Source organism: Oryctolagus cuniculus, chromosome 6 (assembly GCF_051225735.1).
Source record: "Oryctolagus cuniculus isolate XC-2025 breed Fujian yellow rabbit chromosome 6, ASM5122573v1, whole genome shotgun sequence".
NCBI classification, from domain to species: domain Eukaryota; kingdom Metazoa; phylum Chordata; class Mammalia; order Lagomorpha; family Leporidae; genus Oryctolagus; species Oryctolagus cuniculus.
In genome coordinates, this window is record NC_142872.1 from 38,765,395 (window position 1) to 38,787,268 (window position 21,874).

A 21,874-nucleotide genomic window follows, 5' to 3' on the forward strand; every position below is an offset into this window, starting at 1 on the left:
CTTCCATCTCAGCAGTAGACACCAGAGCTGGAGCGTCCCAGAGGGAAGGGCCAGGCTTCTGAGAGCAGAGGGAGCCGGCTGGGGTGGCAGGCAGCCAGCACATCGTTTTAGGATCTTCTAAAGCATTTGCTGTGTGTCGCTGGGCTATCTGCTCATCTCTGGACCACAGGTTTGGGAAATCCTGCAGTCTACTCTGGGGAGTGCCAAGGGTATATTAGCACATCAGGGGCTCTGACAAGCCCCCTAGGGTTTTCTTTAATCCAGCATTCCCCATTTTCTAAAACCTAGGAAGCCCTTACTGACCCCAGCATCCCACTGCACTCCACACGCCACGCCCACTCTGCAACTCAGTGCGTTGTCAGATGGCCTGGGTTCCAGTGTGACTACGTCTGGGCTGTGGGACTCAGACAAAGTACTGAGCTCCTCGGAGCCTCAGCCACCTCTGCTGGTTAATGGAAAGAAAATCCTGTAGCCGATCTGAGCGCCGAGTGCTAGCCACCTGCTGCCCGGGCTGTCATATCCTCGCGTGAGATGCTGGCAGGCCTAACTGATGCTCTAACCACCCCCACCCCCGATGCTGAGGACAGATGGGGCCTGTCCCCAGCCTCAGGACAGGCTGGGCAGGTTGCTGTGGTTCCACCTGCAAGGTCAGAGGCTGCCTGGGCCCACAGGTGGGCTGCTGATCGTTGTCAATGGGTGCTGGAGCGCCACGGGCAAGGATTCATTGAGGGTAACTCGTAAGCTCCCCTGTGCCTCGTGGGTTGCCTGTCGCCCATGGGATTCTGCCAGAGGTTGGGGTGTTGTGATGGCTCAGGAAAGGCTCCTACCAGACCCTGCAGCCATGCCAGGGACAAGAGAAATGGCCGGGGTCCCTCTGCATAGAGTGACTGTATGTTCTGCTGGATGGCAGGCACTATGCTGGTACTGGAGACTTGGGACTCATAAAGCAATGATCTGGCCTGGCCTGAGCCCCTGAGGCCCACAGACCAGTTACGGCCTCTGGCCAACCATTAGCACTCCGTTTGCACAACTGTGGGGTCCAGTGGCTCCTGACCCCATTGAGAGAACCTTTGTGGTGTGGAGCAGCCAGGCCCGTCACAGGCGTGGGCTGTGCAGAGTGCAGGGGCTGGGGCTGGGGGTGGAGTGCTCAGGGCAGGGAGGCCTCCAGCAGCAGGGGGTGAGTGAGACTACTGCAGCAGCAACAGGGACTGTGGGGTTGGTGCCCGCAGCGTGGCAGCCCAGCACAGGGCACTCCCAACCCAGTGGGGCACCCCGGGCCCTCTTTCTCTGAATCGCACCAGATGGACCAGCCGTCTGCAACCCCGCTTTTCACGGCCGCCACTCCTCGGTGTAACCAACATGTGCTCGGCAGTGACAAAACCTGAGCGTTCAAGCAAATTAAAAATGTTTATTTATATGCGTTTAAAAATATCTCCCGATATAATAAAAGGAAGTGCATTTCCATCTAACACTTTCCTTGAATCAGTGCACATCTCCATTTCACTTCTGGTTGATGTGAGACAGAGAGAGAGAGTGAGAGAGCGAGAGAGAGAGAGAGGAAGAGAGTGACAGAGAGCGAGCACACAAGCCAGCTGAAGGGAGGGCAAGGGGAGATTGAGTGTCCCCCCTTTGGACTCCTAAGCAGCTGTCTTGCTGAGTAGCACCCAAAGCTCCTCTGGAATCGGGGAGAAGGGACGCAGGTGGAAAACAGTGTCAAGCACGCTTGGCCACAGAACTCCGAGCCAGCTGTGTGACCACGACACTGGGGCTGCAGCGGGCAGACTGGCTGATGAAGGCAACATCTTCCAGAAAATCTGAGGCTTTTGTTTTGTCCAAAGTGCAGGTTTTCCCAGGCAGAGCTGTGGCGGCGAGGAGAGAGGTGACCTGGGTGACACACACCGGATGGGGCTTCTCAGCTTCGACTTGGCCGCTATATCACTGACCCCTCTGGGCCTCAGTTTCCCCATCTGCAAGACCCTGCACCCCACAGCCCCAGTGACTGCACTGATGCTCAGAGGTTACCTGGGATGTGCTTGCTCCAAGGAAAGGCCCACGTCTCATCCCACCTGCACCTGTGGGAAGGGAGCCCCATGCCAGAGCCAGTGCCAGTGCCAGTGGGCAGGGAGGCTCAGCATGGCTGGAAGGGATGTGGTGAGAACAGCTGCAGAGGGCCGTGGCGCTTCCTCCCTAGAGCCCTCCTGGCTTTATCTTCGAAGCCCGGAGATTCTGTGTTCCCTGTGACCTTGGTCACATGACTTCACATCTCTGAGACGGTTGCTCAGGTAGACAGTGGGATGCACACACCTGTTTTCTCAGACTGTTGTAAAGAATTGGGATCAGATGTCCATGCTGATGCACCCTCCAGGGCATTCATGGCTGCCCTAGGCCCCTAAGTGCAGGCGGGAACAGGACTCAGGAGACTCCTTCCTCCCTGCCCTGGGTGGCCAGCTTCAGGGGAGGAGACGCTGGGTGGGGTCTGGGTGGCAGGGCAGCAGCTCTCCCCCCAGCCCGAGCTTCAGCGGAAACCCTTCTGTCCTCTTTCCAAGCTCCAGGGGCAGAACAGACCCCTAGCCTCACCTCTCCCCAGGGGCCTCCCCCGCAGCCCCCGGGTCTCCTGGGAGGCAGGCAACCACCTCTGGGGTTAATGTCTCAGCTGGGATGCTTAGAGAGTGAAAAGTCAGGATCTGGAATGGACAGGTGCTCTTCAGCAAACATCCCAATGCACTCATCACAAGTTGGAAATGTCACAGGTCAACACACCTCGAATACACGTATCCCCCTGCCCCGCCCTGGCACGGGGCAGAGCAACACACGGCACTGCCCAGGCTGCGGTGCCGACCCTCGGGATCGGGTAGCTGGCTGGGAGCTGCCAGGGAGCACCACACCGCATGTTGCTAGCCTCAGGAGTGACCCCAATTCAAAGCCCGTTTTCTACCGCTCAGCGTCTATAACTTGGCACCATCACAAAGTCAAAGACACGTGGAGCTGAAGCACTGTACGCCAGGGACCGCCTGCACAGGTCAGCGCCCCCAGCACACACGGGCTCAGTCCCAGCAAACCGGCACATAGGTCTGCTCCAGCTACGGCGCTCCCGTCCTAGCCACAAGCTCACAGCACCTTCTCAGAGGTCAGCCGGGCACACACTGGCCATGGGTCCATTTCACAGATGCAAACCATAACTTCCCAAAGTCCCACTGCTGCTGGTGCATTGTGCCCAGGTTCTAACAGTCAGAGCCCTAAACCATCACAGCAACGTGGTGGCGCTTGGCTGTCTCTTCCCCTAGCCCAACCCCCACCCCCTCCATTGCACCTCTATCCCAGCAATGGGAGTGCTAGCCCCGGAGGTCCATGGAGCCTGACCCTGGGCCTGGTGTCACCGAGTAACTGACCCTCTGTCCTTCAGTTTCCTCACCTGGTGACCAGGACAGACGGCACCTGTCTCTCCAGACCCCCTGCTCAGGACCTGCACATTTCGGGTGCTCAGTAAGTGTTGAGAGATTGGATGGTGGCATACGTGGCTCAGGGCAGAGCTAGCAGCCCCAAGGCCGATAGATGTTAACTGTGCACCTGCTGTGTGCCAGGCCCTGGCCTGCACGTTTTCTACATCTACCTCCCTGAAACCCTCACACCACCCCTGTAAGAGAGGTAATAGTCTTATCCCCATTTTCCAGACAAGCATCAGAGAGGCCACAGGCAAAGACGTGATGGGACGCTGGAGCCCACCGCTGGGCTGCTAGTGTCCACGTGCATGGCCTCTCTCCTGGCCCAGAGAGGGCAGGTCACTTGCCCAAGGTCACGCAGGAGGAGCGGAGGCTGAGGGTTTCCGTCGCCAACCCCCTCCCCACCTGTTCGGGCCCCTCCAATCCGCAGCTGTGCGTGCGGGGGCGCGCGCGCATCCCCCTGCTGTCCGACTGTCAGCCGGTCTGTCTGGGTGACTACGCGGGTGCAGCCTGGTACCCCTCCCCAGCCTCGGCGCTGCGCAGAGAGAGGCAGGGCGTTCGCTGTGCCCGGCCCGCGCCCCACGCCCGCAGTCGCCAGACGGCATTGCCTGCGCCCGCCCAGCTCCAGCCGGTGCGCAGGAGCCGCCGGGGCAAAGGCGCAGCAGCAGCCGGTAGCCAGGCTCTCGCTGCCCGGCTCGCTCTCTGCGCTCCGGGGAAGCCGAGCCGGCGAGCCCCAGCGACCCGCCCTCCAGAATGAAGAAGCTCCAGGGAGCTCACCTCCGCAAGGTAGGGCATGAGGGCGGAGGCGCACCTGAGGGAGGGCAGCAGAAGCCCGCGCCCAAGGAAGGCCGGGAGAGGGGGCACCCGAACCCGCTGGGGGAGGGGCGGAGTTGAGGGTCGCCTGGGCGCGATTACAGGGAGGGGCGGGGTCACGGTTCCTCCCAGCCCCCATAGCCCACATCGCTCCTCACCTGGGGTCGGAATGGCACGAGCTGGAGACCCTGCTTTCTTGGGCCAGACCCTGCCAACAGGTGTCTGCAGCCCCAGGTGGTGCTGGGCAGGGCTGGCTGGGGCCAGGCACTCCCCTCTCCCCACTGCCCCCCACATCCTCCAGGGGCTGATCGCTTGGCGAAAGGGTGCTACAATGGCTGACCACCAGCCTCGAACTGGATGAATTTGGGGGATCGTGAGTGGAAGCTGGGGGTCCCCACCTGGTCCCCACCTATGCACTCTCAACTGAAGCAGCCCCCACTAGCCTGCAGGGGACCCCTGTTCCTGCCTGCTCCGCCCTGAAGGCCATTGTCACTTCCTCCCCACCCCCTTCTTTTGCCTGGCAGCCTTCCCTTCCCTGCTGAGCCCCCAGGCTGCCCCCCAGCAGGGCTGTAGGAGGCAAAGGTGGGGAGGGGGACTGGGAGCCCCCAAGGATGTGGCAGGTAGAGCTGGAAGACCCAGAGGGCGCTGGGGTGCGGGGCTAGATCTCAGCCTCTCCCCACCTGGCTTGGACTTCCCAGCCAAGTTTAGGTGAGGGAGTGGGAGGAGTGGGAGGACTGGGGGAAGCTTGCTGGTTTTGGGCTTTAAAGTGCCAGCCCTCACCAAGAAGTCTGGGTCTGCGACTTTGGCCAAGTCCGTTCTCCGGTCCAAACCTCCCTTGGTCATCCCCAGAGTGGAGCACTGAGGCCCCCCGCTGAGTGTGCGTGTGGAAGGGGCCAGAGCGCTGTGGGCTAGCAGGGCTGGGGGAAGCCCTCCACAGGGGCTGGGATTTCCTACACACACACACACACACACACACACACACACACACACACGGGGCCGGGGGGGGGGGAGAGAGCGAGAGAGAGAGCGAGAGAGAGAGCGAGAGCGAGCTTCCTGCCCTCCAGCAGTGGGGCATGGAACCACTGGGCTAAGTGGACCTTCACTGGGGGCCATCTGTGTGGCTCTTGGGCCCTGTCCCCATCTTCCCCACCCTCATCTCCCCTCTTTGCTCTCCCTCCCCACAAGAGCCCCTGGCCCACCCTGCTGGGCCACACGTTATGTCAATAGCCACTTTCTGTGCAGCGGGGGTGCCAGGCTGTGGGCTTAGCGAGCTGTGTCATTTAATCCCTCAGCAACCCTAGGGCCAGCCTGTGGTCCCCACTTTATAAACACAGCAACCGAGGCAAGGACAAGTGAGGCGATTGCTTCCCTGATTGTGAGCTGCTGGAACCAACAGGCTGGGTGGGGCCACCTGTTCTCAGGATCCCCTCGCTTGGTCTCCAGGAGAGGGGTGCAGGGAGTGAGCAATGCCAGGGACCAGCAGATGGGCAGCGTCGCTCAGAGATGAGTGTGGGCCCTCGTCTTGCTCTGCCCTTAATGTGCCGTGTGACCTTGGGCTACTCCTTCCTCTCCCTGAAGGAAACCCGAGTTCCTCACCTGCACAATGATGAAGTTGGACTCAGGATTCCCATGGGAGCCCGGACCCTCTCGTTGCCACTGCTGCGGGGTGGGTTCAGCCTGGCAAGCTCAGGCGCGCACTCCTGCATGACCCTGAGATGGGGAGGAGGGCTCAGGTGTGGGATCGGCACACCCAGGTGGAAGTGTGAAGTGTCTCATTCAGTTCCTAACCCTGCCCCATCCTGGCCGAGCTGGCCTCCTGGGAGTCACCCATAGGAGGGTTGGCGGCTCTGGTGCCCTCCTGATTGGCTTAGCTTTGGCCGACCCCATCCCCTGCTCTTGGAGCAGGAGCAGGCTTCCCTGTGATTGGGGGAGGAGGGGACGAGCCGGCAGCATCCTGCTCTTGGAACTCTTGTCACCATGGAAACAGAGAGCCAGACCCGCTCTGTGAGCAGGGAAAGGGCAGCTTCTCTGGGGGGATCAGAGGAGCCTCATTACCACACCCTCTCGCCAGCTGGCCTGGCTGGGCAGGGGGTCTCAGGGTGACAGCCCTGCCTCACCACCCAGTGCCAGGGGCCAGTGTCAGCTGGCAGCTGCCCATCCCTCCTGGAGCTCACCTGGGAGCCAGAGCTGCAGCCCAGCTGCAGAGACAGCCTTGGGAAATGGGCCATCGGGAGGGAGGGGGTTGCACGTGAAGTCTGGGAGCTCTGGCGTGTCCGAGATCCCAGCCGAAGAACTGCCAGGTGCATGTGTGCTTCCACCCTTGGAGCCTCGTTGCTTTCGAAGTGGCTTTTTCATTCTCTTTTCATTGTCACCGACACCCCGGAATCAGGCAGGCTGTCCCTGTCCCCAGGGGCCAACAGCCAGCCTCAGGCAAGTTCACCATGGGGGTCCCTGAGGGTCAGCCCAGCACTGTTATCCCATTGCTGTCACCTGAGCCCGAGCCCGAGCCCTGCCCCTCAGCCGGCACCTGCAGGCCTGTGACACAGCAGCCCTCCTCTCCTTTCACCATCTTTACCCCGGCAAAGCCCCCTCTGTCACCCCCTGCTGACACCATCCTGGGGAGAGGCCCTCGGCCAGCTCTGAGCTGCTCCTCGGACGCCACAAGTGTCCCCTAGACTGCACAGGTAAATCCTGCTCCAGAGACTGTCAGAGCCAGAAGCCCATGAGAGATGGTGTGGACCCACCTCTCCCCAGGTCCATCCCGTCCCAGCAGGCTGGTCCCTCGAGAACCGTTTCTTAAAGGAAGTTGGGGATGCTCTATTCCGGTCCTCTTGGGACAGCCCCTGTGCAGCCTCGGCCACTACAGGGTGCGATAAGTGCTGCAGCAAAGAAACAGCTTTGACTCTGTATCAACCCAACTGTATCCAAACTTCTTTGACTCAAGAATCTTTTAACAGGGCTGGTGCTGTGACCTAACAGGTTAAGCCGCCACCTGCAATGTTGGCGTCCCATATGGCTGCGGGTCCAAGTCCGGGCTGCTCCACTTCCAGTTCAGCTCCCTGCTAATGCTCCTGGGAAAGCAGCAGAGGATGACCCAAGTTCTTGTGGCACCCATGTGGGAGACCCAGAAGAAGCTCCTGGCTCCTAGCTTAAGCCTGGCCCAGCCCTGGCTGTTGCAGCCATTTGGGGAGTAAGCCAGCAGATGAGAGCCCTCTCTCTGTATATCACCCCCTTCTCTCTGTAACTCTGCCTTCAAGTAAATAAAAAATGAAGCTTTTAAAAAATAGGACCCTTTGTCCCATGGAATACCTATAAATATTCCAAGAGCTGTGTTTTTTGGAAAGACTGGTTCATACGGTGCTCCCATTGTTCAGATGGGGAAACTGAGGCCTGAAGTCACAGTGAATTGGCACAGACCCGGGACCAGAACTGTAGTCTGTGGACTCTCAGTCCAGTGGCATCACAGTTTTCCCCCAGGCAGCAGGGGGTCCTGCTCTCCGAAGCCCCAGATGGTATTTGGGGAATCCGCCTTCTTGCCTCTCCACCCTCCTCTGCCATAGGGTGAGTTTCGGAGGCAAGCAGGCCAGGTGTGGCTGCCCCTTCCTCCTGCCCCGCTCCCCGGGGTCTCTTTCTGGGAGCAGCTCCCTGCATTGTCGGCACTCCACCCATGTCTTTGGGCTTCCTTCCAGGTGCCAAGCCCGGGCAGCTGTGGACAAGTCAACTTCCATGCCCCGGGGCTAGGATCCCCAGTGGCAGGAGAAGAGCCTCACCTCCCAGCCCCAAGCCCAAAGAGAGAATGCCCAGTGGGCCTCCCTGCCTACCTGGAATCGTGAAAAGGGACAGCAGCCTCCATTCTCCTGTGCACTCGTCTCCTCTGAGCACAGCAGGACTGACTTTCCAAGACAGATCAGGCTTCAGTGGCTTCTTCCTGCCCATGAGCCGAAGTTCACAGTCCTCAGTGGGCCTCTTATGGCCTCCCTCAGGGGCCCTCCCATGCCCTCCAAGCCTTTGCTATGCTGAGGGCCCCTGGCTTCATCCTGTTTCCTGCGGCCTCTTTCCCGAACACCCTCCTGTCTGGCCGCCTGCCCTTTGGACATGCTTCACCCTGTGTCTACAGCTGAAGCAGAACTCCAGCAGTGGAGGGTGAAGCCCTGGGCTCCAGATCCAGCTCCCCCACAAGGCAACCTGCCACAAATGCGCTAAGCATGAGACCTCTTGAGCTTCAGGTCTCCTAGTGATTCAAATGGAGTTTAGATGTGCACCTGCGCATTGAGCTGTGGTTCTGGTTTAGTTTTTGAGAGAATGAGGGAGCAGGTGAAAGAGATCCCATGCACAGATTCATTCCCTGAATACCTGCAATGGCTAGGACTGGGCTGGGTGAGGTACTCAGTCCAGGTCTCCCAAGTGGGTGCGGGACCCAATTTCTTGAGCCTTTATCACTGCCTTCTGGAATCTGTACTAGCAGGAAGCTGGAGTCAGGAGCTGCAGCCAGGTAGCAAACCCAGGTGTTCTGAGGTAGGACATGGGCACCTTAACTGGTAGGCTAAACAACCACCCTTTTCAAATATGTACATATATTTTTTTCAGAGTTGTTTTGAGACTGAAACCAGGCATGAATGAAGTGGTGTGGTGAGCTCACAGCAAGTGCTTCATAACCAGTAATGGTTACTAGGACCATCATCTTCATCCTTAGGGCCAGCCCTTGGATTTGACCTCTGTGTCAGCCGAGCTAAGGTCAAGGTCTTCTTAGTGCCAACACACCCTGCTGACCCACAGGGGGCTCCTGCACGTGGCTCGCGCAGCACAGATACCAGCACTTGTGTTTCCCTTTCAGCCCTGCTCAATCCAAATTCTTGTCCAGCCTGGCCTCACCTTTCTCCCTCTCTCCTTTGGTCTCTCTTCCTGGAAGCCCATTACCCCAGACCTGCTGATGACCCCTAGTGACCAGGGGGATGTGGACCTGGACATGGACTTGGCTGCAGACCGGGGAAACTGGACAGGCAAGCTGGACTTCCTGCTCTCCTGCATTGGCTACTGCGTCGGCCTGGGCAACGTGTGGCGGTTCCCCTACCGAGCCTACACCAACGGAGGAGGTGGGGCTGAGGTCCTTCCGGGGGCGCCTGGGGGGAGGGGCAGAGGGAGCTTTCCATGGCCTTGGCCACTGTGCATTACCTTGGACACAGTTGGTTGAAAGTGGTTCGCAGTGGCCTGGGCTTATCCTCTTGCCCCTTCCATCACAAGCCCCTCTGCCTTCCCTCTCATGCCCACGATGGCTGCCCACGCGGTTTTCTCCCTTGGGCTGGGCACTTGCCTCCTCCCACCCCCTCCAGAGCCGTGCTCCCCCTCCCACTCCCTTTTCGGCATCTTCGGTCCCCCTCCTCCCCAGTTCCTTCCATTCTGACACAAACACACACTCCCCCATCTCTGTCCCTCTTCCCATCAAGCTGCTGTTCTGAGTCTCATTCCCAGGAGCTAGGGTTGAGCACTTACTGCCTGCCAGCCCTGGGCTGCGTGCCCATCTCGTTCAACCCCAATGACAGCCCTCGTGCATACAAATGCTGGGCCAGCCAGGGTTGGGAGAGGCCAAGGGTCTTGGCCGAGGTCGCGCGGCGGCAGACTCCACGCCACAGCCCGGACTCTCTTCTCCAGGCCCAGTGTGTTCCCGCCACTGTCTCTACCAGATTTGTTCAGGCAGTGCACACAGACAAAGTGAGAGCCGCACAAAGCTAGATGGGGCAGAGAGAGGGTGTGTTTGTGTGACTGGGAAGTGCAGGGTGGAGCCGGCCCGGACCCTCCAGGAACGCGATGTCATCCACGGCTGGCTCCAGGCTCTTTCTCTCTGTCTCTCTGTAGTGACCTCATTTTCTCCCTGCAGTTGGGGTGGGGGTGGCCACAGGCGACTCCGGAGTGACTTCAACCTCGGCCTCAGCCTGGCTGAGCAGCCCCAGGGCGGTCCAGCAAGATCTGAATGAATGCGTAGAGAGCCACAGAGAAGGCCTGTGATTGGTGGCTCCGGGCAGCCTGTGGAGGCGGGCGGGAGGGCAGCAGGGGCTGGGCTGCTGGGCCTGGCAGCCGTTCCGGAGCCATATGGCAGTGGGCACTTCTCTGAAGGCGATGCCGACGACTGCCAATATGAGAAGAAAAGGGGAGGGGCTGAGAGGCCCAGGAAACCACAGGTGGCTGCCACCCGATGGGAAGAGGAACGGGGGTGGGGGGTTGGGGGGCAGGGGGGTAGGGGGGTGGATTGCAGCTGGATCCCCAAGGGCTGCCCTTTCCTGGGGGGCAGGTCACCCTTGCTTATCTGCTGTGAAAGAGAAGACAGAGCTGCAGGCTCGGGGTCCCAACCGCCATGAGAGGTGCTCCCTCCGACGGCCAGGTGGCGTCTGCCAGGGAGGGGGGCCTGTGAGCTGGCCTGCCTGAGACCTCCCCACGGCCTTCCTCCTCCTCCTCCTCCTCCTCCTCCTCGCAGGTGCCTTCCTCGTGCCCTACTTCCTCATGCTGGCCATCTGCGGCATCCCCCTCTTCTTCCTGGAGCTCGCCCTGGGTCAGTTCTCCAGCCTGGGACCCCTGGCCGTGTGGAAAATCAGCCCCCTCTTCAAAGGTGAGGCCTCCGTGCTGGCACACACCCCACCCCACCCCCTCGAGTTCCAGGCAGGCAGGGAAGCTCAGGAACGTGGAGCCTGCTGGAGGCCCCACAACGCAGCCTCCCCCTCTGCCCTGCAGGTGCCGGCGCGGCCATGCTGCTCATCGTAGGCCTGGTGGCCATCTACTACAACATGATCATCGCCTACGTGCTCTTCTACCTCTTCGCCTCCCTCACCAGCAACCTGCCCTGGGAGCACTGTGGCAACTGGTGGAACACAGACCTCTGCCACGAGCACAGGGGGGCCCAGGACCGCAACGGGGCGCTGCCCCTCAACCTCACCAGCACCGTCAGCCCCAGCGAGGAGTATTGGAGGTCAGGGGGCCTGGGCCGGCAGCCGTCTGGGGGTGCAGGGAGGTGGTGCGGAGACACTGCAGGGGGCTAGGCAAGCCTCCGGAAAGCTGCGTGCAGTGCCGGTCCAGGTGGACCTCGCGTCCTACCCCCAGCACGTCACCCGACCAGCTGCCTGATCTTGAACGTGGACTTGGCTTCTGCTGCTTTGTCTTTAACATAGGGATGATGAGCGCGATGACTTCAGAAGGCTGTGGTGAGGTGAAAAGGAAGGGGTGCATACAAATTGTGCGGTCAGTGTAGGGGTTCGTACGTGTTCAGCAAGGGCCAGCTGTTGCTGCCAGTGAGGGCGACACCCTGGCGTCTGTCACGGGGCTGATCATAGCATCCACCTCTAGGAAGCAGTCCAGCCATTGACGCGGTCATTCATTCGTGAGCAGCAGCTACAGTATCCACAGGCGGAAAGCACTTGGCAGCACGGGGATGTAGATGATCTCAGCTTAGTCTAACAGGAGAGACGAGACGATCACAGAGTAAGGGCTGGATGTGAGCATTACCCAAGGCAACGCGGGTGAAATGGTTATCACAGCGCCAGGCGCCCTGCGAGCCCCGGGAATGCTGGGTGTCTGGTGGTCCGGCTAGTCCTCAGCCTGTCCCCTTCCCCACTCAACAGCTCAGAAAACGAGTCCAGACCTTGCTCAGTAGTGAGTGCCGACATCAAGGACTCCTCATTCCTGATCCTGTTCTGGAATTTTCTCGGGTGGACTGCCTGGTCCCTGAGTTGGGACTTGGGCTGCCCAGAGAACCTAGATCCGAGAGCCCTATTCCTGCACCTGCAAAGGGCCGCTCTTTGGGATTTTGCCCCCAGTGGGCCCTGTGTCTCCAGCACGCATGCTCTGTGCAGTTTGCTCAGTTGCTCAGTTCAAGTCCATCTGCAGTGCCTGCACCCGCTGACGAGCGTGTCTGGATGAGCCTGGGTCTGCAGCTTGCAGCCCAGGAGCTTGATGTGACGTCTCCATGGCGATGCCACGGCCCACTGCCTCGACCTGGGTTGCAGGCAGGAGGCACACAGCGCTGGCAAGAGGGCTTAACTGCAAGCAGTTTAGCGAAGGCACCATCAGTGACCAGCAGTGGGAAGCACTGTTAGTGCCTCTAAACCAAGGAGGCAGGCGAGGGACGAGGGGCGAAGGAAACCCTGGGAGAGGGGATGCCCACTTAGGGCAGTGGCTGCAGAAGCACACAGCCAAGGCCAGCCCCCCAATGGGGTGTGTGCATGTGTGTGTACACTTGTGTGTGTACGTGTGCAGGCACAAACACCCACAACCCTCATTCCTCCCACCCTCCAGTCTCCTGCTGTCGCCAAACCCAAGTGGGAGCCCAGGAAGAAGGGAGGCTGGGTGCTGGGGCAGGAGAGACCATCCTCCCAGGAGCAGAGCCTGGGCAGAAGGGTGGAGAGGGCCGGAGCCTGCTGCATGCGCCCGGACCCCTGCTCTACAGAGCAGGGCAGCAGGGGCCACTCCGGCCTTTGTCTCCCACAGCCGCTACGTCCTCCACATCCAAGGCAGCCAGGGCATCGGCAGTCCCGGGCAGATCCGCTGGAACCTGTGCCTCTGCCTGCTGCTGGCCTGGGTCATCGTCTTCCTGTGCATCCTCAAGGGGGTGAAGTCCTCGGGCAAGGTGAAGTCGGGGCGGCCCTGGAGGCCGGGTGAGGTGGGGGCTTCCTGGAGGAGGCAGGCGCCTTGGAGCGTTCAGCCAGAGTTTGTGGAATTGCTCACATGGGAGAAGGGTTATGAGTCAGGGCTCTCGGAGATGCGAGTGACCTGGGTCCAGTTGTCACACTCTTGGACGCCTGAGGGTGTGTGTCAGGCACCGCAGGGGCTGCTGGTTCCCTGGATGCTCTCAGGAATCTGCCTCTCTCAGTCTCTGGGCAACGCTCTCCTCTGCACTGGCTTCCTTCTTCACAAGGCGGCCACTAGCCGTTCTGCTTCTGTCAGGGTTCTCTCTCTGCCCAGTTTGCAAATGTCCCGGAATCCAGTCTCCCAGGGTCAGCTGGGCTGAACCGCTGTCTGTGGCTGGGAGGCTGCAACACTCTGCTCAGCCCAGCCTGGATCACATGCCTACCTCTGGGGCTGGGGACAGGATCAGTGTCGTTTGGAGAAAGTCGGGGCCCTGTGAGCAGAGGCAGACAGACTGAATACTGGGAGATGCGAAGCCACACATGTCCATGTTAGGGGGTGGAGGCACAGGAAGGGCCCTCGGGCTGTCTGGGAGGCATCCACAAGGAGGAGAGCCACTCAAAGCACAGGACAGGAGAGAGCCATCTGGCGAGGGCTGAGGGGTCCTCGGCGTCACAGCCGGGCAGTGGGCAGGTGGAGGCTGGAACGCACCTGCTGTGGGAGTGGCTAGAGCGGAGGGGGATGAGGGAGGACCATGAGCAGCTGGGGCAGGCCAGATGTCTGACAGCCACGTGCAGTGCTTGGTGGGGGGCAGGCATGGAGGAGGAGGTGGCCTGGACCAGGGAGTTGCAATGCAGGTGCATTTGGGACGGCCTTGGGGAGCAAGTGCAGATGCGTGGAGGGACGACAGAAGAGTGGAGGGAGGAGCATCCTAGACGATGATCCGGGCGTGGAGCACCCCAGGCTGGAGAGGCGAAGGACTGAGTAGGGTCTGGGGCAGAGGTACAGCGTGGGGGGCTAGCGCCTCATGCCATCAGCTCCCGTGTGCCGCCCACAGGTAGTATATTTCACAGCCACGTTCCCCTACCTCATCCTGCTCATGCTGCTGGTCCGTGGAGTCACCCTCCCTGGGGCCTGGAAGGGCATCCGGTTCTATCTCACCCCCCAGTTCCACCACCTGCTGTCTTCCAAGGTGAGGCCCTCAGTAGGGCTGGGGCGTAGAGGGAGGAGTCGGCTGGGCCCAGGACAAGCAAGAGTGTTCACTGGGAGAAGTGGGGGCACGGGACAAGAGTCCTCCAGTGCTCAGCCCCAGGGCCAGGCTCATTCATGAGTCCAACCGTCCTTTGACGTAGATGCTGTTCTCCTCATTTTGCAAAGGAAGAACCTGAGGTCCAAAAGGGTTCATGGGAAGCTTAAGGTTGCAAGGCCAGGGATTGTTGGATCCCAGATCCCAAGGGAGACATTGGTGACAACGCTGACAGCGAACATGCATCACCTGACTCTGTGCAGGTGTTTTAAGTCATTATGTCATCTCTCCCCACCCCCAGCACGAGGCAGGCACTCTTCCTATCTGCCCTGTTGTGGACGAGGGACCTCTGGTCCAGCAAGGTGATGGGGCGTGGCCAGCCTGCACAGCTGGAAAGCAGCAAGGCTGGGGTCCAATGCCAGGCCCCTCTGACCGACTCCAGGGAGGAAATGAATGGGTCACACAGGCTCATTGTTCACACGAATCCACTGGACACGGGGCCTCGGGCACTGCTTCCTCCAGAATTGGACCAAGATAGAGACCCCCTTCCAGATGCTGGGTGGGCAGCTGAGGCCCGATGTCCCTGGGAGCCAGGCTGCTGCCCACTCTGCCTGTCACCTGGAGCCAGCCCTTCCTCTCTGCCCTCCCTCATCCATCCCTGGCACAGGTGTGGATCGAAGCTGCTCTGCAGATCTTCTACTCCCTGGGCGTGGGCTTCGGGGGTCTGCTCACCTTTGCCTCCTACAACACGTTTCACCAGAACATCTACAGGTCAGTGCCCACTGCCTCCAGCCCCTGGTGGCCAGGGAGGGCCTGGCAGTCGAGGGCGCAGCCGGCTCACTGTGGCCTGTGATTGGACTTCTCCTGGTAGAGACACCTTCATCGTCACCCTAGGCAATGCTGTCACCAGCATCCTGGCTGGCTTCGCCATCTTCTCCGTGCTGGGCTACATGTCTCAGGAGCTGGGCGTGCCTGTGGACCAAGTAGCCAAAGCAGGTGAGCAGGTGGCCAGGCGCTGGAGTGCAGGGCTGGGCTGGAGAGCTTATCTGTGGGCCAGAAAGATTGTGGAGGGCACGGAGTGTGTGTGTGTGTGTGTGTGCACCTGTGCACATGTGCCTGTCCTCATGGGTGTCTAGGTATCCCTGTGCACCAGGCTGGGTGTGTACCTGAATGTACATTAACCTGAGGCTGGAGTTCCTGTATGAGACGGGCTTGTGTCTTGTTTACTCAGTGAATCATGTCCTGTGCTGAGATATCTGCGTGGAAGGGACTCAAGTCAGTCCACCCTGCACCAGTGGGTGCGTGTAAGGACCAAGGGTTTTTAAAACAGCTCATGGAGGGCCGGCACTGCGGCTCACTTAGCTAATCCTCCACCTGCGGCACCGGCACCCCAGGTTCTAGTCCGGTTGGGGCGCCAGGTACTAGTCTGGGTTGCTCCTCTTCCAGTCCAGCTCTCTGCTGTGGCCCGGGAGGGCAGAGGAGGATGGCCCAAGTGCTTGGGCCATGCACCTGCATGGGAGATCAAGAGGAAGCACCCGTCTCCTGGCTTCAGATCGGTGCTGGCCTTAGTGGCCATTAGGGGAGTGAACCAATGGAAGGAAGACCTTTCTGTCTCTCTCATTGTCTAACTCTGCCTGGCAAAAAATAAAAATAAATTTAAAAAAAGCTCATGGAAAAACGTGTGTTGTAAAGAAGCTGTGTGTGGATTTCAGAATGTTCTACACCAAAACAAGCTGATCTTTTAATTTCATTTTCCACCGCCAGCGCTGCAGCTCACTAGGCTAATCCTCCGCCTTGCGGCGCCGGCACACCGGTTCTAGTCCCGGTTGGAGCACCGGACTCTGTCCCGGTTGCCCCTCTTCCAGGCCAGCTCTCTGCTGTGGCCAGGGAGTGCAGTGGAGGATGGCCCAAGTACTTGGGCCCTGTACCCCATGGGAGACCAGGATAAGTACCTGGCTCCTGCCATTGGATCAGCATGGTGCACCGGCCGCAGCGGCCATTGGAGGGTGAACCAGCAGCAAAGGAAGACCTTTCTCTCTGTCTCTCTCTCACTATCCACTCTGCCTGTCAAAAAATAATAAAAATACATAAAAAATTTCATTTTCCACAAACTTGTTGAAGCCCTCATGTGTGTCCTGGAGATTAATTGGGCAGAATTACTGCAAAAGTATATTCTCAGGGGGTTTTGCGTTTTGGTCTTGTGTTGATTTGTGTACTCATTAAGTCTTTCTTGATTAAAGTTTTACTTTCTTATTTGAAGGGCAGAATGACAGAAAGAGATGGAGAGTTCCTCCATCTGCTGGTTCATTCCCCCAAAGGCCGCAACAGCCAGGTGGGCCAGGCCAAAGCCAAGAGCCAGGAACTCCAACCTGGTCTCCCTTGTGGTGGCATGGACCCGAGTCCCTAGGTCATGCTCCTCTATCTTCTGCGGCATGCTAGCCGAGAAAGGAGCTGGATCAGAAACGGAGCATCCAGGACCGGGACCAGCACTGGTGCGGGATGCCAGCATGGCAAGGGGCAGCCTGGCACTGTGTCACCGCGCTGGCCCCAGGAGCTCATTTGCTCTCATCTAGGACCACATCCTAGAAGTTAAGAAAGCGTCAGAAGCATGCATTCAGCACTAATTTCTGGGTTGCACTAACGGGCGCGTGCAAGTGGACCTAAGTGCATGTGTGTGTGTGTGTGTGTGTGTGCGCATGCGTGCCCTGCCGCTGACCCCGTGTGCCCCGGGCCTAGGCCCCGGCCTGGCCTTTGTCGTCTACCCACAGGCCATGACCATGCTGCCTCTGTCGCCTTTCTGGTCTTTCCTCTTCTTCTTCATGCTGCTGACTCTTGGCCTGGACAGCCAGGTGAGCCCTGGCTCTGGCAGTGGGCGGGGTCTCTGGGGGGGTGGGGTGGGGGCAGAACGCTGACTCCCAGCCTCCCGCCCTCTCCAGTTTGCCTTTCTGGAGACAATCGTGACAGCGGTGACGGATGAGTTCCCGTACTACCTGCGGCCCAAGAAGGCCGTGTTCTCGGGGCTCATCTGCGTGGCCATGTACCTGATGGGGCTGATCCTCACCACGGACGTGAGTGGCGCTGCGGGGAGGACGTGGGCCACGCGGGGTGAGGCATTCGCCCCAGCAGCGGCTCTGCCACCTGTTCCCTACCCTGGGCCCTGTCTCCTGAAGGGGGTGATTAGGGTGGGAGCCTCACTTCTGCACTTGCTAAGCGATCTCGGACTTGCCCCACCAGGGCCTGATTTTCGCATCAGTAACAGGGCTAGCAGGATGCGGGCCTCAGACTCAGAGGAGAAGGTGCCCGTGCAGGGCGAGGCAGGTTAGGCAGACGTGGTGAGCTGCAGGGACCCCAGCACCGTGGTTTGTGTTGCAGGGGGGCATGTACTGGCTGGTCCTCCTGGACGACTACAGCGCCAGCTTCGGGCTCATGGTGGTGGTGATCACCACGTGCCTCGCCGTCACCAGGGTGTATGGTGAGAAGGGTGTGGGTGGCAGTTGAGGCTCCCCATGGTGGGAGACTGGGGCCGACCCTGCAGCCCCCCTGCACCTGCGTTCCAGGTGGGGGCACTTAGGGTGCAGGAGGGGCTGCGTGGGGGCTGCGGGTGGGCCATTCCTCCTCCTCGCCCTGTGCAGGCATCCAGAGGTTCAGCCGGGACATCCACATGATGCTGGGCTTCAAGCCAGGCCTCTACTTCAGGGCCTGTTGGCTGCTCCTGTCCCCAGCCACACTCCTGGTAATGGCCGTGGGAGGGAGGGTTGCTGACCGGGGCTGGGGATTGACAGCAGGAGTCCCCTCTGGGCGCCAGGATCCTGGTCCACCCCGGTCTCCCCGATGTCCCAGGTTTCACAGCAGCACTGGGCCCAGCTCTGCTGGGTTTGGTTGGCAAAGTGGGTGGGGCTTCCCCAGACCTCAGGGCCTGGTTCTTGGGTTGGAGCTGGGGTTGGGTCAACATGGAACAGGGCTGGCTAGGTGAGACCCGTAGAGGCCGCTGGGCACCTCGGGCTCTGGGACAACTCAGAACACTGCGGTGGGGGACTCCAGGCTGGGCACTCGGGCCCACCATGGTGCCCGAAGCCCCTGTCCCCCCATGTGGCAGGCCTTGTTGGTGTACAGCATTGTCAAGTACCAGCCTTCTGAGTACGGCAGCTACCGCTTCCCTGCCTGGGCCGAGCTCCTGGGCATCCTGATGGGCCTGCTGTCCTGCCTCATGATCCCGGCTGGCATGCTGGTGGCCGTGCTGCGAGAGGAGGGCTCGCTCTGGGAGGTGAGCCCGCCCCTGCCCAGCCCCCACTGCCTGGGTTCAGGTCCCAGGCCTCCACTTCCCACCGGCGTGACCTTGGCCATGGAACCAACTGTCTCTGAGACCCAAGGGGTAGTCATTATCTGCAGGCATGGAGCATAGAAGCAATAGCACTTCACAAGGATACCCAAAACCTGGAAGACAGGAATAGAGTGGTGCCGTGGGGGTCTGGACAGACCTCCAAGGAAGCCCCAGACCTGGCCGCATGGACAGGGAGAAGGGTGCTCCAGGCAGAAGGGCAACAGGCGCCAAGGCCCTGAGGCAGGGGGCACTCTTGTGTTTGAGATCAGCCAGGAGGCCTCCGTGCCTGAAGCAGAGGGAAGGTGGCAGGAGCCAAGGGAGGGAGACAGAGGCCAGGCCGTGGAGGCCATGGTCAAGGCCCTGGGTCCCATTTTGAGCCAGAGAAGCCATTGGCAGTCCCTGAGTGGCAGGGAGTGCGCTCCTAGCCCATGGGAAGCAGTGCCACTGTGCACCGAGGCTGCCTGTCACCACCCGAGACCCTGCCCCCTGCGGGCCTCACCTCCTGTTAGCCGATTCCTTTCCTTAGGGCTGGGGAGCGCTTCTCCCTGGTGGGGCAGGCAGAGGCCCTGGAGTGTGGTCTGAGGAAGGAGGAAGTCGGGACTGTCCAGGCTGAGTCATCATTAGTCAGCACCCCCCTTCCATGCAGCTGGGACTCTGAGAGGACAAGGTCACTGTCAGAAAGAGGCAGAAGGTCAGGGTGGGAGGGACGGGAAGGGCGGCTGCAGTCCGGCCTGAGACCCCTGGGTCCACGGCTCTTTCCCAAGAGCCCTTGCCTCCATAGGGCCGAGCATTTAACCCCAGAGCAGCTTCTGGATGGGCCTGCCACCCATCCACACGACAGCCTCCATTCCCAGGACCCTTCCTGCAACCTAGGAGGGACAGGGAGGCAGAGCACACGGAGCTCCGGTTACCACCCAAAGGCCACGGTGTGTGCGTGGCAGGGCAGGATTTACACAGAGATGCAGGCAGTGCTCCCTGGGGGACGTCCTGGGGTTGCTGCAAGGACTCTGCCGGCTCAGCTCCCTGCCGGGCACGGTAGCCGCTCCCTGACCACCGCCGCTTTCCCCTCCGCCCTCGCCTGCGCAGCGGCTCCAGCAGGCCAGCCGGCCAGCCATGGACTGGGGCCCATCGCTGGAGGAGAACCGGACAGGCATGTATGTGGCCACGCTGGCCGGGAGCCAGTCGCCCAAGCCGCTGATGGTGCACATGCGCAAGTACGGTGGTGTCACCAGCTTCGAGAACACGGCCATCGAGGTGGACCGCGAGATTGCCGAGGAGGAGGAGGAGTCTGTGATGTGAGGCAGGAGGCAGATGGACAGGAGGCCCTGCCCTCTGAGGTCACTGCAGTGGTGCCAATCCCCCCGTCGAGTCCCTGCTGCAGCCCTGCCCCATCAGGTCCCCTACATACGCACACACGCACGTGCACCCATGCAGAGCTGGGGGTGACCCAGCTCGGCCCCCACCCTGAGTCCAGGAGCGAGGCACTGGCCCAAGGTCACATGGTGCAGGGGACGTGACCCAGGCCTCCTGACCAGCCAGCCCTCTTTCCCATGGGACAGCTTCTTGTCTCTGTCCAGACCCGCCCCTCCCTCTCTTGGGAGCCCGTGCCCGCACACCCAGGTGTCGGGGGTCGGTCAGTTAAGTGGGGAGAGAGAACCCATAGCCTCCTGTATGCAGGCCCGGTTTCTTGAAAGAGGCAGGGGCTGGGGGCCCTGGAGGATGGGAAAGGCCTGCAGACAGAGCAGGAGGAGGGCAGGCTGAGGAGCCCCCGGGCAGGAGCTGCCAGCAGAGCCAGGATGAGGCCGAGCTGTCTGGGGCAGACAAGGCCATGTCAGGAGGAAGAACCGTGGGTGGGCGGGCCAGGGGTGCTGGAGTGGGCGGGGACTTGCATGGGACTGGGTTGGGGGTCCAAGCAGGGGGACCGGGGGCACAGGGTGGAGGTGGGAGGCCTGCGGAGGGCAGACAGGAGGTGCAGATGGCCTGGGTAGGGTGCTGCGGTTGGGGTATGGAAAGAAAGGAGAAAAGCCCATACCTTCAGCCCTGTACCGGGGCTCGGCTTTCGAGGTGGCCTTAGGAGTCACAGCCAGGCCCCAGGCCCCAGGCCCCAGGCCCCAGGCCCCCTCTGCTCCTTCCTCCCAGCCTTCGCTGTCTCCTCCAGCTCTGGCACTGCTGGGAAGTTGGCTTTGACCATGAGTGACCAGGGCAACCAAGGGACTTGGAGATGGCCCCGCATCCTGCTCCGGAACACGGGTCCTGGAGCCCATGAGAGGGCAGAGGCAGAGAGGCAGCCCGCGGTAGACGGGGCGGGTGCAGGTGTACCTAAGTGGGGCTCCCGCACACGGCCCTCCCCGGGGGCAGGGAGCCCTCGTGCAGCTGCAGCTGGGCCCGGGGCCCTGGCTCTCTCCTGACGCCGCCCCAACCCATCTGTCCTGTGTTGGTTGATTGTTAATAAAACCAAATGAGGTCATCCTCCGGATCCTGACTCCTTACGGCCGAGAGCGAGAAGCGGCTGCATGGGGCACCAGCAGCTCGCCTGGACAGGTGAGGCCGCTGGGGCTCAGCTGTCTCCTGTTGTGGTGCGCTCCTGGCTTGCTTCTCACACCTGCTGTGGGTTTCCCTAGGGCAGCGTGGTGGCGGGGAGGGGGGAGGAGGTTGGAGACAGAGAGGAAGGCGCTCGCTCAAGGCTACCTAGCCAAGGCAGGCAGAGTCCTGTGGGGAATATCCCTACCCCCTGCAGGGGCCCCTGCTGGCTCCAGCTCCCTCCGTCTGGGAAGCAGGTGAGGGCTGGAGCTCCAAGTCCAAGGTTGGGAGGAGCCAAGAGTTTCCCAGGCCTGTAGAATTTCCGGGTTCCACCCACCCCCTCCTGGCAGGGCCTTGTCATATAAAAGAGTCCCAGGGCCTTTCAAATGCGAGGCCCAGGTGTTTGCAAAGGCTTTGATTGGGGGTGGGAAGGAAGGGCGGCATATTGAGATATTAATAAATTCCCCCTGACAAAGGCCATGCCCCCTGCAGCCCTCTGTGTGGGGATCTGGGTGACAGAAAGGCTTGTCTTTGCAGACGACTGTGGCTGGAAGAATGGCCTCCCCGGTTCAGGTGCTGCCCCCTACTGGCTGGCAGGTCCCTGGCACTGGGCCTGCTCCCAGCATCCTGCGTGGGAGGAGGCGCCCTGGGCCCCAGCACTGGCCAGCGGCCGTGGTCTTGGGTGCTCCAAGACCCAGACTCTTGGCTGAGCCAGGGGTCTGGGAATGGAAGACCCTAGAAACCAGACTTCTCTTCCCAAGTCCAAAGTGGGAGGCTAGAGGGGTCTTGGGGTCTGCACTCTGTTCCTCTGCCCCCACCCGCACCCCACCCAGCCCTGGCCCGTGGACCCGTGCTGCCCTCGCTGGCCCAGTCTTCCAGTCTTTGCTTCCTCCGTTTCCACTGCTTGCAGACAGCACTTCCTGC

At 60.7% G+C, this 21,874-nt stretch overlaps 1 protein-coding gene across 2 annotated transcripts; it reads left to right on the forward strand.

The window, feature by feature from the left end:
• Nucleotides 1-3,873: 3,873 nt before the first annotated feature.
• SLC6A7 (solute carrier family 6 member 7) lies at nucleotides 3,874-20,982 on the forward strand. Of its 2 annotated transcripts, XM_002710306.6 has the most exons (14): nucleotides 3,883-4,226; nucleotides 9,163-9,346; nucleotides 10,723-10,854; nucleotides 10,977-11,211; nucleotides 12,726-12,864; nucleotides 13,921-14,055; nucleotides 14,777-14,880; nucleotides 14,981-15,105; nucleotides 16,846-16,958; nucleotides 17,046-17,177; nucleotides 17,482-17,581; nucleotides 17,742-17,842; nucleotides 18,206-18,373; nucleotides 19,517-20,982. In XM_002710306.6, the coding sequence occupies exons 1-14, from the start codon at nucleotides 4,194-4,196 to the stop codon at nucleotides 19,727-19,729; spliced, it is 1,914 nt and encodes a 637-aa protein (XP_002710352.1). In that variant the 5' UTR covers nucleotides 3,883-4,193; the 3' UTR covers nucleotides 19,730-20,982. The 2 variants fall into 2 exon arrangements, with proteins under 2 accessions (XP_089191085.1, XP_002710352.1); XM_089334959.1 differs by lacking the exons at nucleotides 16,846-16,958; nucleotides 17,046-17,177; nucleotides 17,482-17,581; ... (1 more) ...; nucleotides 18,206-18,373; nucleotides 19,517-20,982 and adding an exon at nucleotides 15,556-15,770 and having other exon boundaries at nucleotides 3,874-4,226.
• The last annotated feature ends 892 nt before the right edge of the window (nucleotides 20,983-21,874 follow it).

Bases quoted from the DNA above. Each gene is read 5' to 3' on its own strand.
- SLC6A7 (XM_002710306.6), top strand. From the start codon at position 4,194: ATGAAGAAGCTCCAGGGAGCTCACCTCCGCAAG. The intron at 15,106-16,845 runs GTGAGCAGGTGG...CCCCGGGCCTAG, and splicing joins GGACCAAGTAGCCAAAGCAG to GCCCCGGCCTGGCCTTTGTC. The intron at 18,374-19,516 runs GTGAGCCCGCCC...TCGCCTGCGCAG, and splicing joins AGGAGGGCTCGCTCTGGGAG to CGGCTCCAGCAGGCCAGCCG.